At 42.2% G+C, this 15,163-nt stretch overlaps 1 protein-coding gene across 2 annotated transcripts in view; it reads right to left on the reverse strand.

Moving 5' to 3' along the window:
* Positions 1 to 15,163, reverse strand: part of adka (adenosine kinase a) — a 160,264-nt gene that overhangs the window by 78,930 nt on the left and 66,171 nt on the right. For both annotated transcript variants that reach the window (XM_066678188.1, XM_066678187.1), the window contains exons 5-6: positions 7,789 to 7,961; positions 1,256 to 1,364 (exon numbers count right to left, since the gene is read on the reverse strand). In XM_066678188.1, coding sequence (XP_066534285.1) covers positions 1,256 to 1,364; positions 7,789 to 7,961 — 282 coding nt within the window. The remainder of the gene's footprint in view (positions 1 to 1,255; positions 1,365 to 7,788; positions 7,962 to 15,163) is intronic.

The raw sequence follows: 15,163 nt of genomic DNA on the forward strand, positions 1-15,163 counted from the left end.
TCTGCTTTTACCAGTCGTTACGCACACCTCGATGTTGGGCACGTCGGCGCGGTTATGCAACAGGAACGGTGATGAGCAGGGACAGTGACAAGGAGGAGGCAGCGAGCCGAGCGCCATCAGGGCATTTTCCCATGAACATCACTGCCTCATCCAGCCAAGTCAGAAAAACACAAAAGGAGAGCAACAAAGCATCGCTGCTCTTTATTCATATAGCCTCCGGCTCTCTATTCGAAGAGCAGCAGCGTGATGAAAGTCATTTAATCAGGGATGAAAATGATTTGATTAGAGTGTCACATTACAATGGTTGCCAAATTGACTGATTCCTGCTTGGAGGTTAATCACGGACCTATATTACAGGTATCCACAAATGGATGTCCGACCTGGGGCAGATGGCAGGCTCTTTTCTCTTGGTGAATGGAGCTGAGAGCAAGTACTGACCCGCACAGCGAGCCGGTCCAATCACATTTGTAATGGCTCATTAACAGTCGGGTCGGAGTGTAATAGGGTTGCGCGCTTCACACCAACCTTGATTACGGATGATTACGAGCAACAGTTTGCAGCATCCACAGCACGTAGCCTGCCTAAAGTCCTCAATCAAAGGTAAAGCAAAGCAGCTGACTGGCAGAAACCACACCGGCTGCTGGAATCCACTCACACACACACACATACAAACAGAAACACAAGCACTGTTATTTTCTTTAGGGTGGAAGGTGTGTGAAGGGAGCACGCACTGTAAATGAAAACGCTCGGCCTAGTCAGTGACCTTCACAGACAGTGAGTCATCCTGCCCTCGAGTGACCTCCCAGTCAAACCCTTTCACTCTCATGGGTCAGAGAGCCCAGCTCCTTTAGGCCAGCCAATCCCACTCTGGAAGCCCTCGTATCCCCTGCCCTCTGGGGTAACTTAAAGCCAATCAGCATAGCTCGTGGTCACAGTGTGCCCTTTTTAGGGCATGAAACGGAGAAGTGTATCTGATTGCTGTGGTGAGATCAGCATAAGCCGTTTGGAACAGAAGCTCACTGACATAACACTCGAAGAGCAAGCATCTCCATCCACTAGGACTTATAGACAAACTCTCTAACTCTGTGTGTGTGTGTCTTTCCCTTTCTCTCTCTGTCTATAGTGCAAACATCAAGGGTAAAACTCTCTGAACACTAAACCAACTGCCTTCACTAATTATTTACGTCTAATCCTTGTCACATAAACACAGATACGTGCTGCAAAAGTCAGAATGTGGGAAAGTACATTCACTCACAGCAATGTAGTAGACTTTGGCTTTTTCCACCAGCTTCCAGTTCTCCTCCAGGTCCAGATGCTTTTCCTTCTTATAGCAGTTGGCAGCTGCCAGATTAGCAACAAGAGACCTGAAAAAAAAAAAAAAGATGATGTGTGTGTGTGTGTGTGTGAGTGAAAATCATTTTTTTCTTTTAAATCTACATATTTTAGTCATAAAACCAACAGGTTCATAGGTAAATAGTTATTCCAAATTGGGTTTATTCCATCAGACATCTTCCAACTGAAAACACATTATCAATGCATATTAATTTAATAATATTCTTTTTTTTGCTTCCAGTGTTTATACATTTCTGTACAAACCAATCACTGAAATGCAAATATTTATTTACTTTTCAAATCAACAAGCGCACTACTCATTTTTCACATGCAACCCTTACAAATCTAAGTATTAGACAATCAAAATAATCGTTTTCTTCAAAGATTACTTTCTTTTCTTTGCCCTGCCTGTGCCACTAAATTGTTTTAGATATGTTTATGTTTTAGGGCTGAATCCTTATCTGACCACTGTGATAAAACTGTATCTCCAGCATTAGGCAACGTGTTCATTACTATTGCGTGTCTTAACTTTAAGTTAGATGGCTTTTAGAGGGATTAAACCCTTTGGAAGTCTGTTTCCCATCACCACTACTACTGTGGAAAATTCCAACCCAGTAACTTCTCTCGAGTTTCACATCAAAACCTTCTGGATGACCTACATAAATCATGAAGATTTAATTATGCAGAAATTTAGAAAAATCACTGGAATTCCCCTTTAAGCTACCAGACTGAAAGTAAGAAACAGATCAGAAAGATCGATTTCACTCTAGCAGTCACAGCGGCCTATTTGAGCGGATCATGACGCCACGGCCATTCCACATAGCTGTAGGCTGAACGGGGCTGACATATGGACACTGCTTTAGAAAACAGCTGCTCAGTGTCAACCATGCCAGAATTAAATATCAACACTGCACTTTTTTCACGCAAATGCCTTACAAGACCTTTCCCATAAATAAATGAACAAAGAAATCAATAATGCAGGGGAAGCGTGTGGGTCCGCCGGGACCACTGTTTCTCCATTAACCTCCTGGTGGTCCTTGCATCAACAAAAACAACTAATTCCAGTTTGAAAAACAACCTCTCTCATTATTCACTTGTTAGCGAGTGGAAGCAGTCCCCACAGGCTAGCCGCTATTCTGAAGTTGCATTACCTCTAGGAAAGTGCCAGCACTAGGTACAGTCTCTCCACAAATGAGAATCAATAGAACAGAACTCCTGGCCTTTGGAGAGACGGCGCTAGACAGACTCCACTCTTAACAGCAGCCCGAGCTCTCTGCTGCCTGTTAAAGAGAGAGCTTTAGGGTGTGTGGACTACATGCAGATCTTTTCTAAGAATGTACGGGTCAAATGAAACACGATGTAATCGTCAAACAAAAAACAGCGTGTACAGCCACAACAGCAAACGGCTAAATGGCTTTGACAGAAAAACACATCAACAAAATTCCCCTTAGCACCACTTTTCCACTGCAGCCTGACAGTAATAGAGTCTATTACTCTACAGACTTGATGTGGCCGACCCAGGATGTGGCCGACCCGCAAATTAATCTGAAACTAATTACAATTCGGAAAGTTTGGAATAAATGATAGAAAAAACACATATGCAGCAGTATAAACATATAAAGGTAATCTAATATTATCAAAATAATCAGGATTTAAAATACTTTGGAAGGTCTGAATTTATAACAACATTCAGATTTGTCCAGAATGAACAGAGCTGTAGTTAATTTAATAAGAATTAAACTGTGCAGCCCAAGAATACATTAATAAATTAGCTCAATTAATAATATATGAATCTAGGAATTCTAATACATCATTTCAATAAACGAACAACAGGTCATGTCTCTGTCATACAGGGTTCTGTGGTTTCTGCCTTGGCTCGCCGTCTGAGAGAAGCACGGTGTGTTCTCCCTGTGTGAGAGTGGGTTTCCTCCAGGTGCTCCAGTTTCCTCCCACAGTCCAAAAATGTTGACAGTTATTAGTGAGTGTGTGTGTGTGTGTTGCCTTGTGATGGACTGGTGTCCCATCCAGGGCGTTCCTTTCCTTATGCCGGTAATTCCAGATGGGGTAGACACACTGTGACCCTGAAGGGGTAAAGTGGCTACAGAAAATGAATAAATGAATAATTGATAAGGTCTTAGAAATTATTTGTTTTACTCCGTTGTTGACCAGAGGACGATGAGTTTCCCTTTTGAGTCTTGGTTCCTCTCAAGGTGTGTTCCTTCCGCTCTAAGGAAGTTTTTCTTGCCAAACTCACATGGGGTGACACTCACTTGGGGCTAGGATCTAGAATTCTGTAAAGCTGCTTTGTGACAACAAACAACAACTGAAAAAAGCACTCTATAAACGTATTTAATTATTTACTTAGTTTTTTATAGTGACACTTATGTAGCGCTTTCCTAGATACGCAAAGATAATATTGAATTGAATTGTGGAGATCAAATTTGAGGCACGCATGAAGACAAGGAATTGGTTTGTAATTAAAAAAAAATGAATAAATATATAATTTAATATTTTTTGTTGCTCCCATAAGTACTGAAATTACCTTAAAAGCCAAATAAAACTGTATAAAACAGTTTCAATTGGCTCTTAAGGCCCTGAACTGGCCCACCACAATGTTATCACCACCCAAACTCCTCCCCAATAACAGAACACCCAAATTACTATGTATAATCTAATTTTCTATATATTTAGTAAAACCCTTTGAGCCATATTTTCCATACCTTGTGTTGTGTTCTTGGACTTAGGTGCACCACAATCACTATGTTATCTATGTACCCTCCAAAATAAAAGATCAGGGGTCTCCCCTTCTGGAAAAAATCTCTGTTGGTGTCTAAAAAATTAAGGGATTAACTTATTTAATTGATATGCGCAAAAAAGAGTGTCAGGGTGAAGCAGATCTAGCCTCTTCACTCCAGTGGTCAATACCAGAGAACAACTGCAGTCAAACACAATGCGGTGCCCTTGATGACCTTGGACCTCTGCCCCCTAAAGACCGTTCCCAGAGCGGTATCATTTTCACTTTGATCCAGGCTGCATGGGCTGTTCTCATAACAGTGAGAAGGAAAGACAAAGTGTGCAGGAAGTGGAGATAAAAATGACTGTCCACATCATGGAGGTGCCCCTATGCAGCTGGAGCAAGGAAGCGCTGGGAACTGTATTGATCAAGTCTCAAGCATCCTTCCAGTCCATAAGTTGTGGGGGTGTACACTGCATCCGTATGTGTGTGTGAGAGAGTGTGTGTGCGTGACCTCTGCCGTCTCCAGTAATGAAAGAGTCTGCTCTGACAGGTGAGGCGGTAATGAGTAGTCTCATAAGGCCATGGCTGACAGCTCTATAAGCCTGCACTCCTGAAAACTGGCTCCCATTAAGCATGGCCCCGTCTGGCCAACACCGTGACGGCTGAAAACAAAGAGAGCTCTCCTCATCCACTCCGCGCCTCACCCTCGGCTCATCAGCACTGCCCACCACTACACGCACCCACTTCAAACAGCCACCGCTAATGGCCAACACACTTCCAGCACGGGCCGCTTCCAACAGCTCTCCGCACCAGGAGGTGCCAAGAGGAGACTGATCCACAATAAAGAGCCCACAATGACATGGTTTTAGGCTCAAGCTCAAAGACCGACCCCAGAGTGGTCTGTCCACACACTCGCTGGGAAATCACTAATAGTTCACCTAAGGTTAACTCTATAATAGTAGCAATGTAAATGTACCCCTCCATCCATCCATCCATTATCTGTAACCGCTTATCCAATTTAGGGTCGCGGGGGGGTCCATGTAAGCTAAATGCTGAAAGCCAATATCTGGAGAGTCGATTCATGCGAGTCTCTGGGGTCTGGGGAGCGAGTCTGAGTCAGGTTTTGAGTCTCTGGGGTGCCAGGAATCCTCTTTAGTAGAGAATTGCAGTTTATTCTTGCTGTTAGCTGCAGGCATTGCATTGTACAAGAGTAAACGCCGACTAAAAACCTGTCAGGTTTGACACGGCTTCAAATAAACCTCTTCATTATAGAAGAACCTTCAGTTTGAAGGACAGAACAGAAGCGCTACACGCAGTGAATGCAGTGTTTAAACCAAAGAGCCAAAGCAGCTTCAAACATCTAGTTCGTCTGAGGTTTACAATGCATTCAGAAAGTCAGAAAGTATGACATGATGATGAAAATGATGATACATTCTATATTAGTTATATAATATCATATATATATATAAAATGTATCAACATTTTCATCATGTCAGTATTCTGCACTCAATACACAAAAATACTCAAAAGTGTGACAATTAAAACTAAAATATTGCAGAGCCTTTACTCAGTACCGAAACACCTTTGGCCTTTGGCAGTGATTACAGCCTCCAGTCTTCTTGCATTTGATGCCACAAGGCTTGCAAACCTGGATTGTTTTTTGCAGATCCTCTCAAGTTTTGTCAGGTTAAATGGGAACCATTGGTAAAAAGCCATTTTCAGGTCTCTCCAGAGATGTTCAATAGCATTCAAGTCAGGGCTCTGGATAGGCCACTCAAGAACACTTACAGTGTTGCCTCTAGACCACTTCTGACCAATGTCTCTGTCCCAGCTGCTGAAAAACACCCCCAGAATGAGGCTACCACCACCATGCTTCACTGTAGTGGGCAAGCGATGAGCACTGTCTGGTTCACACCAGACATGACACTTACAAAACAGGCCCTAAAAAGTTCAATCTTGGTTTCTTCAGACCAAAGAGTTTTGTCAGAGAGTCTTTAGGTGTTTTTTTATTTTTTTTTTTATTTTGCAGAAAGACCAGACAGGACATCCTGTGTTTTTTACTGAGGTGTTGCTTCTGTTAGGCCACTCTGCCATAAAGCCTAGGTGGAGTGGTGCAATCAGTAATGGTTGACCTTTATTCTCCCATCTGCACACATGATCTTCAGAGCTCAACCTGAGTGACCATAGGGTCCTTGGTCACCCCTCTTACCAAGGCCAAGCCCCAGCCCAATTACTTTCTTAGGTGGGATGGCCAGCTCTAAGAACAGTCTTGTTTGTTCCAAAATGCTTCCATTTAAAAATTATGGAGGCCACTGGGCTTTTGGGAAATTTCAGTGCAGCAGAATTTGTTTTTGTTTACTCTACATCTGTGCCTCCAGACAATCCTGTCTGTTCTGTCCTCATAGTGGCTTGGTTTTTGCTCTGATGTGCATTGTTAGCTGCGAGACCTTATAAAGTTTGTGTGCCTTTCCGAATCATGTCCAGTCAACTGAATTTACCACAGGTTTAATCAAGGTGCAGAGACATCTCAGACATGATCAAGAAAAACGGGAGGACCCCAGATTTCTAGCGTCATAGCAAAGGCCCCAGTGTGAAATGTTAGTTTTACTTAGTAATAAATTAGCAAAAATGGCTAAAATTCGGTTTCACTTTCTCATTATGGGTATTGAGTGCAGACTGATGGGTGAAAACTTGATTTTGGCCTCAACATAACCAAATGTGAAAAAAGTGAAAGTGTCTGAAGACTTTTGGACTTTGGAGTGCATATGCTAGCTTGCTAGTTAGCAATAAATCGCTTATCAAGCTCAAGTTTTAATGAGTTTTAAATATCTGATCTGCAACCCGCTAAAACATCAGCTAAATTAGCTTGTAAGATCACCTGTAATGATAGTATAAATTATATAATAATCCCTACTGCAAGAATTAGCAAACTTTAACAATTTACTTCTGAGACAGTAAAAATCCAACTAGCGTCATCGTATCTTGCAAAAGCTGATATATAAGATATATATAATAATATAATATAATAGGGAAAGTGATCAGTGTCGGGTTTAGCTACAAGCTAAAATACAGTAGCTGACAGAGGATAGATCAGATCCAAACCCATCGCAATACATGGCAGGGGGGCATATCTTATTCATCTCGAGTCAGCAAGAATGCTGTCTCTCAAAGAGTAAGCACTTTTTATCTGGCTCATTTGATCATTTTCCTCTAAATAAAGGATAAGTATAAACAACTCGGCTTGACTGAGTTAGCACTGGAGTTTGTTTATCATTAACTTGATCATATCTGCTCCTCTCCAGGGAATGGAAACTTAAAGGTTGACACTGCAGCGCTACTATAAAATTTCACCTGCTTTTATAGCTTTTAAAATGAATCAAAGCTGAAAACAATCTGCTGATATCAAATGGAAAAGTGGCATGTAATGCAGTCTACCCGCCTCATGTATCAGCCTAGTCATGGAATCTGGCACCCTTCAGGGCCAAGACGAGCAGTCGATCAAAATACCTCTGTGCTGATCTAACCCTGCTAAATAAATAAATAAGCAGCTCTGGCGGAAAGGAGTAGAACAGCCGGTGAGGGAACAGTTAGTCCCAGCGCATGGTGAGCTGGGGTGTGTATGTGTGTGTTTGTGGGAAGGGGGGGTGGTGGTGGTAGATGTAGGGGGTGTTATCCTGAGGAAGCGATAAAGGCCTTCCCTGAGGAAAGTGCTTGCTGACCTGTTGTCGCCGGTGATGCAGGCGGCACAGGTCCCTGTGGGCTCCTCACTCTGCTCGTAGTAATGCGCATCCACATGGAACTCTTCAGACTTCTGCTTCAGGATCTCCCCAAACTTATCATTCCCTATACAGCCAAAGAATGTGCTCACTTTGTAGGGTTTTTGGATCATCCACTGAAAAACAATACAACAGGGAAACAACAAGGAACAGAGTGAGAACTGAGAATGAGAGAGAAAGAGAGGAAAAGTGATTAATGTGAAATATAAACAAGACTTGGAATCTGAGAGTGGAAAAAAAAAAGAGTGACGTTGGATCTGAGCTGGAAATAGCACTTCCAGCGTCTGGAAGGTTTTCCATGTAGACGGGTACAATTCCTGGAAAGGCAGTGGGAAGGCACTAGAGAGATTGCGACTGTAGGGCTGTGCTCACAAAGCCCAGAGGGAGAATAAGTACTGAAAACAGGAAGTAATAGCATTCTGAAAAGGACTCAAAGGGGATGCAAAACACTTCTTTAAAAAGACCTCAAAATACCCTTCAAGTCCTCGACTCAATAAATCAGTGATTGGTAGACTAGTGTGCAAAATTGTAGAGCACAGTTTTGTTCATTTCTAGCCAAAATGACCATTCAGTACAAGTACAGGCAGAAAATTACAGCAAAGCCTCAAACACTAAACATAACAGCAAATCTATCAGTAGTTCATTTCCCCACACTTTGAGGTTCTAATACCTGCTCCAAAAGCTGTGTCACTGACATTACTTTCCCGTTTCAAGACACATTTCTCACAAGCAATTACCCGCACACACTGCCTTCCCAGTGTCTTAAACATGGGCATTTACATGGACAAATAAACTCATCATCGAAAAATACTTGTACCCAGAAGGAATCAACAGGCAGAAATGAGACTTGGTGGGTAGATTTGACATTGTGAGACACGTGAATGATTCAAGTTTCAGGGGTTGTATCGTAAGGCTCCAAAAAGCAGGACGGTTTTGTTTCGTCCCATACTGGTTGTGTGGACTTTAGCACTCTGTTGGTGACACAAGGCACACACCAGTGACAAGAAGGATCTGGGAGATCTACAGGAACCACGACAGAACGTCTGACACATGCAGATTGACCCAACAGCTACGACTGCGAACATTCAGCGAGCAGTGATGCCCTCCATGAATCGTCCTCTTGGTGCCAGCAGCATTGGCAGACGACTGCATGACGCAGGCCTACACGCACACAGACAGTTACGAAGAATGCTCACGTGAACATCAACAAAGAATGGCAGTGGGTCATCTTCATCACCTTTGGTCTCGGTGGAGAGGACCAACAAATCCATGTGCAGAGGCACCGCGGTCAGCGCCAAGGCGACCAGTTTGTTGTCACGCATCACACGTCCAGAAGGCCTTGGGTCATGGTGTGGAGTGGGGTCGTTACAGGTGATTAGTTTTTCCTGGTGCAACTTCCTTCTCCTATTTTGTTGATGTAGGTATCTATATTTCTATAACAAATCTAAATAAATAAATACAATAACAATGTAGACAAAAGGGCGGCACGGTGGTGCAGCAGGTAGTGTCGCAGTCACACAGCTCCAGGGGCCTGGAGGTTGTGGGTTCGATTCCCGCTCCGGGTGACTGTCTGTGAGGAGTTGGTGTGTTCTCCCCATGTCCGCGTGGGTTTCCTCCGGGTGCTCCGGTTTCCTCCCACAGTCCAAAAACACACATTGGTAGGTGGATTGGCGACTCAAAAAGTGTCCATAGGTGTGAGAGTGTGAGTGAATGTGTGTGTGTGTTGCCCTGTGAAGGACTGGCGCCCCCTCCAGGGTGTATTCCCGCCTTGCGCCCAATGATTCCAGGTAGGCTCTGGACCCACCGCGACCCTAAATTGGATAAGCGGTTACAGATAATGAATGAATGAATGAATGTAGACAAAAGCTGGGACTCCTAACAATCATGCAATACGTGGTATATCACTTAGAAAATGAAACTCAATAGTATCAGATAAAAAATACTTACAAGAAATCAGCTTTGACACAAACTGTGCTAAACATTTAAATCCTGGTATTTTAACACACTTTTTAATTCATTTTTATCTGCTGCTTTACAGCTTTGACTGGAGATTAATAAACGAAAGTGCTTGTGTAAAGGACTTTATACTAAATATGAAGAACTTTCAAAAGCACTTCACTGCTATGACTGGTGTTATTCAAAATCTCCTCCAAGTCTTCAGTACTTCAGCTGTGTGAGTGGGCATGAACTCTAAGAATGACAAGGTGGTTTGGACAGAACGGTATTAAGTGCGACAGAGAGCAGGGCCGTAGAAGGAAATGGAGCAGTGTACACTGAAGCAGCCAGCAGCACATGCCTGTGCTAAACTAGATTAAAGTGGAACACTTATTCCAGTGCCCTGGATGCTGCCTAGCCACACAAACACTGTGACTTTGCCACTTTTATGGGCATAATGAAAAGGACTTTCCAGGTTTTTAGTGCTCTGGGCTTTAACCTCCAAAGATTTATTGCGGCATGCGATGCGACGCTTGCTTGTTTAACTGCAACCTTGCAGTGGCTGTTGATGGGGCCCCTTGTGAATGAGCCGCTCCCGCTGGCAGAGATGACCCGCATACATGAGATATTCATCATTCGCACTAGATAACCATATCCATCAATGAGAGAAACACCCCTGATCACAGCATGGCAGTGCCTCTATTGCCTCTACGCTAATTAATGCAATAAACACAGACTGATATCCTCAGGGGAAGAATTGATGCAATAAGGCTATAAAAACTGACAACTAATGTATGGAGCACTGGGCAATACCTTTGGCTCGTTTATTTTATTCCATTGTTTATTCCCATAACAGTAGGACAAACATATTTAAACTGCCTGTGGTAATAACAACTTTGTCCTAATATGCAACACGACCAACACCAACAATATTACAAATGAGCATTCTAGCCCATCTGTTTTTTGTTTTTATTATTATTTAACTGTGTGCTGTCAGCATCAGGAGCAATGCAGACGAGTGTGTTGATTAATAGAAAGTGTGGTAACACTTCACTATTGGGGGATGTTATAATGCTCACATAATAATCTTATTACACCTGAACAAAATCATGTAAAATAATTAACTGCCTGCTTTTTCCAGTTACTCTTATTTATAATACTAAAACTAATAATAAAGATCCAAAAATACCAAAATATACAAATATATAATACATTTTTGGTGCTGAATGAAGGGGAAATACTATGTAAACAAAGATACATCCCACCTAAAACCTGACCCAAGTCCATCTAGTCTAGTCTAGTCTAGTCACAGCTGGTCCTCCATGTTCTGTTGCAGGTATTTGAACCAAGCACCTTAAACAAGTTCTTAAGGGAATCCACTAGTAAACAAACAACAACAAAACCCACACATCCTTTAGTGGTGCCAAACTGGGCCCGCATACTGTGCTTTGGACCCTGTTCCCAGCTGTGGCACATGCCAAGACACATGTTACACATTACAGATAGGGCTGTCGCAACAACCGCTATAAGCTAATATCGCGCTATTGACCAGCCAACTGCAAGTCATGGCAAGAACCGTCACCACGGCAATGTATATATGTTTACCCCCTCATGGCATGGTCTTTCTTGTTTTACGCTTTGGGGTGTGTGTGTGTAATGAATGTTAAATAAATTTGTTTAAAAAAATCGTATAAAGGTTAGGAGTGTAATTTTTCCAAGCTGTTGGCATCTGAACATCCGAGTGTCAGTCTTCACTTTATAAAATGGGCACAATGGTGGCAAACTTAGTCACAAAACCAAATGCAACTTTTAGGACAGTTTGGAAGCATTTCAGCCTTCAACCAAATGAAAAGAGAAAAGCCTGGCAATTCAGACGAGGCAATGTGCAAAATCTGTACCAAAGGGTCGCTGTGAAACAGGGGAATCCGAATTTGAGATCTCATCTAGCTACCTACAATCCAGCTATCGATGCCCAGCCGCCTCCAATCACCACAAAGTCATGGAGCAGCCTCAAAAAAACAGTTCAGGCTGGATCCATGTGACAATTAGGGGTGTAGCATTAGAATGAATTAAGTAATTTGGGGTGTGGTGATATGGCATACTGCAGTTTTGAACCCTGTTAAATTACCGCATGGGAAATTCTTTCGCAGTGTCAGCCCTAGTTACAGAGATCGCAGGAAACTTAACTGCCTGTGTACTAAAGGATGGCTCCTACACTTCCATTGAGCTAACTGAATTGTGGGAAAATCACATGGTGAATTCAGATGGTCCTCATCAACTAGTAAAGATGGAAAATAGCCAGTTTATCAAATTGTAAGTGCCTGGTGTTTGTGTTCAGCTGGGCATGCATAACGTTGATGGGGTCATTTTTCACGTGAACATATGCATAGCCTGTGCCAGCTTGTTCTACGTATTCAGAAGAAGAAACACCTTTATTGTTCCCCTTAGGGAAAGTGCTTCGCTGCATTTGAACCATCCGTGGCAGTGAACACACATACACATAATAGTGAACAATTCTTCACAAACACTGAGGGCAGTGAACACACACACAACCGGAGCAGGGGGCTGCCAACCACCTTGGTGCCTGGGGAGCAGTTGGGGGTTAGGTACGTTGCTCAAGGGCACTTCAGCCATGAATGAAGTTACCCTTGTAGGTCCCAGGAATTGAACCAGTGACACTCTGACCTCAAGCTACTGTACTGACCACTTACAGTAAACTATTAACTGCAATATGAGGCAACATTATCTTCTGTTAATGTCACTTCCTACTAAACAGAGAATTAAGAAACTTTACAAGACCCATTCAAATGCAACAATGCGTGAACATGTGATATCTCCAAGCACTCAGCATTTTTCTCTGTACTCTTTAGTGCTGTGAGTCTGGAAGTTGGAAATGATATGGTGATCCTTACGGACTTGGGAGTTTAGCAATTCCAAACTTGGCAGGTGAAAAAATAATGCATTTATTTGTAAACCTTTAAAGTGCAAAGATTGACAAGGATATGCAAATTGCAACAAAAAGGTTAAGACACGTGAGAGGAAACACTGTTTTGTTCTGTTTCAATAACAAAGATGTAGCGTGCATCATCCAACATATGTGTGACTGCCTACAGTAATAATTTCCCCCTTTTGCAGGCAAACACTCACTACTGTTACTGCTTATCAGAGAACAGAGATCACAGCAGTGTCGTAGGCCTGTAAATCAGAACAGAGCAACACCTCTGCTTCTCTGCTCTGATACAAATCATCAAAGTCAGCCAAAAAAAAAAAAAAAAAACAACCAACCAAACAAATAAAAAACCCTCAAACGCAGCCAATCAAACGCAGCCGTCTGCCGCACAGCCGCTAGTCTATTCGTCTCCATCTCCTGCAATAACCCCCTCCTGCTGACAATTACTTCCAAATGGGGATCTAAATAAAAGATGATACTTCCATTAAGACAAAGAGCTATCTGCAGGGTCGCGGCGAGGTCGGGCTACACCGGGCGAGGGGATATTCATGCTCAGTCACATCCCAATTACCCGCCAGCAGCAGTGATAGGGCGTGATCAAATGGACGCGAGGGGCGCTTCATTACGCTGGGGGGATGAAGAGCGGAAATTAGGCGGCGGGCTGCTCCTGCTGCGCTACTCCCTCAAGCTACGCACACTTAGCAGCGTGCTAACAGAATGTGGTTGCATGCAGAGAGATACACATACTGTCTTTCTCACACACACACACACACACACACACACACACAGTTAGTTTGAGAGGTGAGATACCATTGGAATGCTGCTTTTAGAGAGGTTGCGGGGGGTAATTTTTGCCACGATTAATTTCTGCAGGTGGCAGATTCTGACAGCCCCAAAGCCAAGCAATAAGAAGCTCATTTTTAATTAGCTATTTCAGTACTCTTATACACCAGATTATGCACCGCCAGCATTATGTGACAGAACGCATTTAGTTTATTTGAAAATAAAAATACAATATTCACAGGCACTGTCCATCAGAAGTTTGGGGGCACCTTGCAGGTTCTTCTCACCTTTTCTTCAGTTAAGCGAGGAGAAAGTCCTGCAAGTGTCTTTGTAGCATAATCCCTTTCTCTACTAAAACATAGTGCTATATATACACAGACACAGACACACACACACACACACACACACACACACACACACACACACGTATTTGCCTATATAATGACTTCTTCATTATCCCCAACTGTTGTTAAAAGCATATCATCACTGTCCAAAGAAAAACATTCATCTCCAAAATAGTAACTTTACAGAAGAAGGGAAAAACCTTAAGTTTCAATGGACGTCAATGTAAATAGATCTTAATTTTGGAGCATTTCTATTGATCCATTCATCTTGAAAATCATGAATTTCTCAGGGAGTGAAGGACAACTGCTGCCTTTAAATGATGTAGTAAACTAAAAATCAACAAAAAATCAGGTTTTTACTGCAATAATACATTTGACCTTGACATGGTTAGACACTTGACATGTCACTGCTAACATCTAAATGAGAGGATAAACTAAAGGCCAAAACCTGTGCCTGTATTTTATTTATTTATTAATTATTACTTTTGTAAACCCATCACACTTTTGTGATTACTTTCCATGCAGACAGTTTAACTTCAGATTAACACACTTTATGATTTATTCAGTCCATCAACAAGAAATAAATGCAATGATAAATAATATATTGCAGTATCTTGTTTAAACTAGCAATGCCAGTTAGCACGATAAATATAAATGATTGACAGTAGTTATTTTTAATGCTGTTTCTGCATTTCCAGTCTGACCATTCATACCATGAAGTATATCTGGTCTGCCATATCATTTACAAAAAAAAACAACAACAACTGAGGCCAGCAATATCAGCTTCAATATTAATATTAGACTCTGCTGCACAATGCTCAAGAGAACTCTGGGTAAACCCTAAATATGGAAAGGAAATGTGTTGAGAAATAAAAGCAACAGCAGAAGTGGAGAGCTGCTGGAACTGCTGACTCTCATCTATGATACCTATGATTTTTATGGTATATATTATAAATCAACTCACTGGAAGGAACATGCAGCCACTGCCAGCTGGTGACCGTTAGGAAAACACTAGATTTTCATGTGGAACGTATGTCAAAATAATGTCACTGAATGACTAAATAATAAATTAATGATGATAACCCTTAATGGGGCCACTCATACCGCTGTAACAATATGCCCTGCTTTTGACAAGGAAAGGGTCTTTTGTGTCATATGTTTGCAGATAAGACTGATTTTCTACAACCTCAGTATAGACTTTTAAACAGTACAGGCTGTGGAATTGAATAAACATAGCTGGTCTAAGTAAATTCTACTGATTTGTACAGAGTTACCGTGGTGCCCCCAAATGTTTGATGAATAATGA

The sequence above is a fragment of the Hoplias malabaricus genome, chromosome 8 (assembly GCF_029633855.1).
Source record: "Hoplias malabaricus isolate fHopMal1 chromosome 8, fHopMal1.hap1, whole genome shotgun sequence".
Lineage (NCBI taxonomy): Eukaryota > Metazoa > Chordata > Actinopteri > Characiformes > Erythrinidae > Hoplias > Hoplias malabaricus.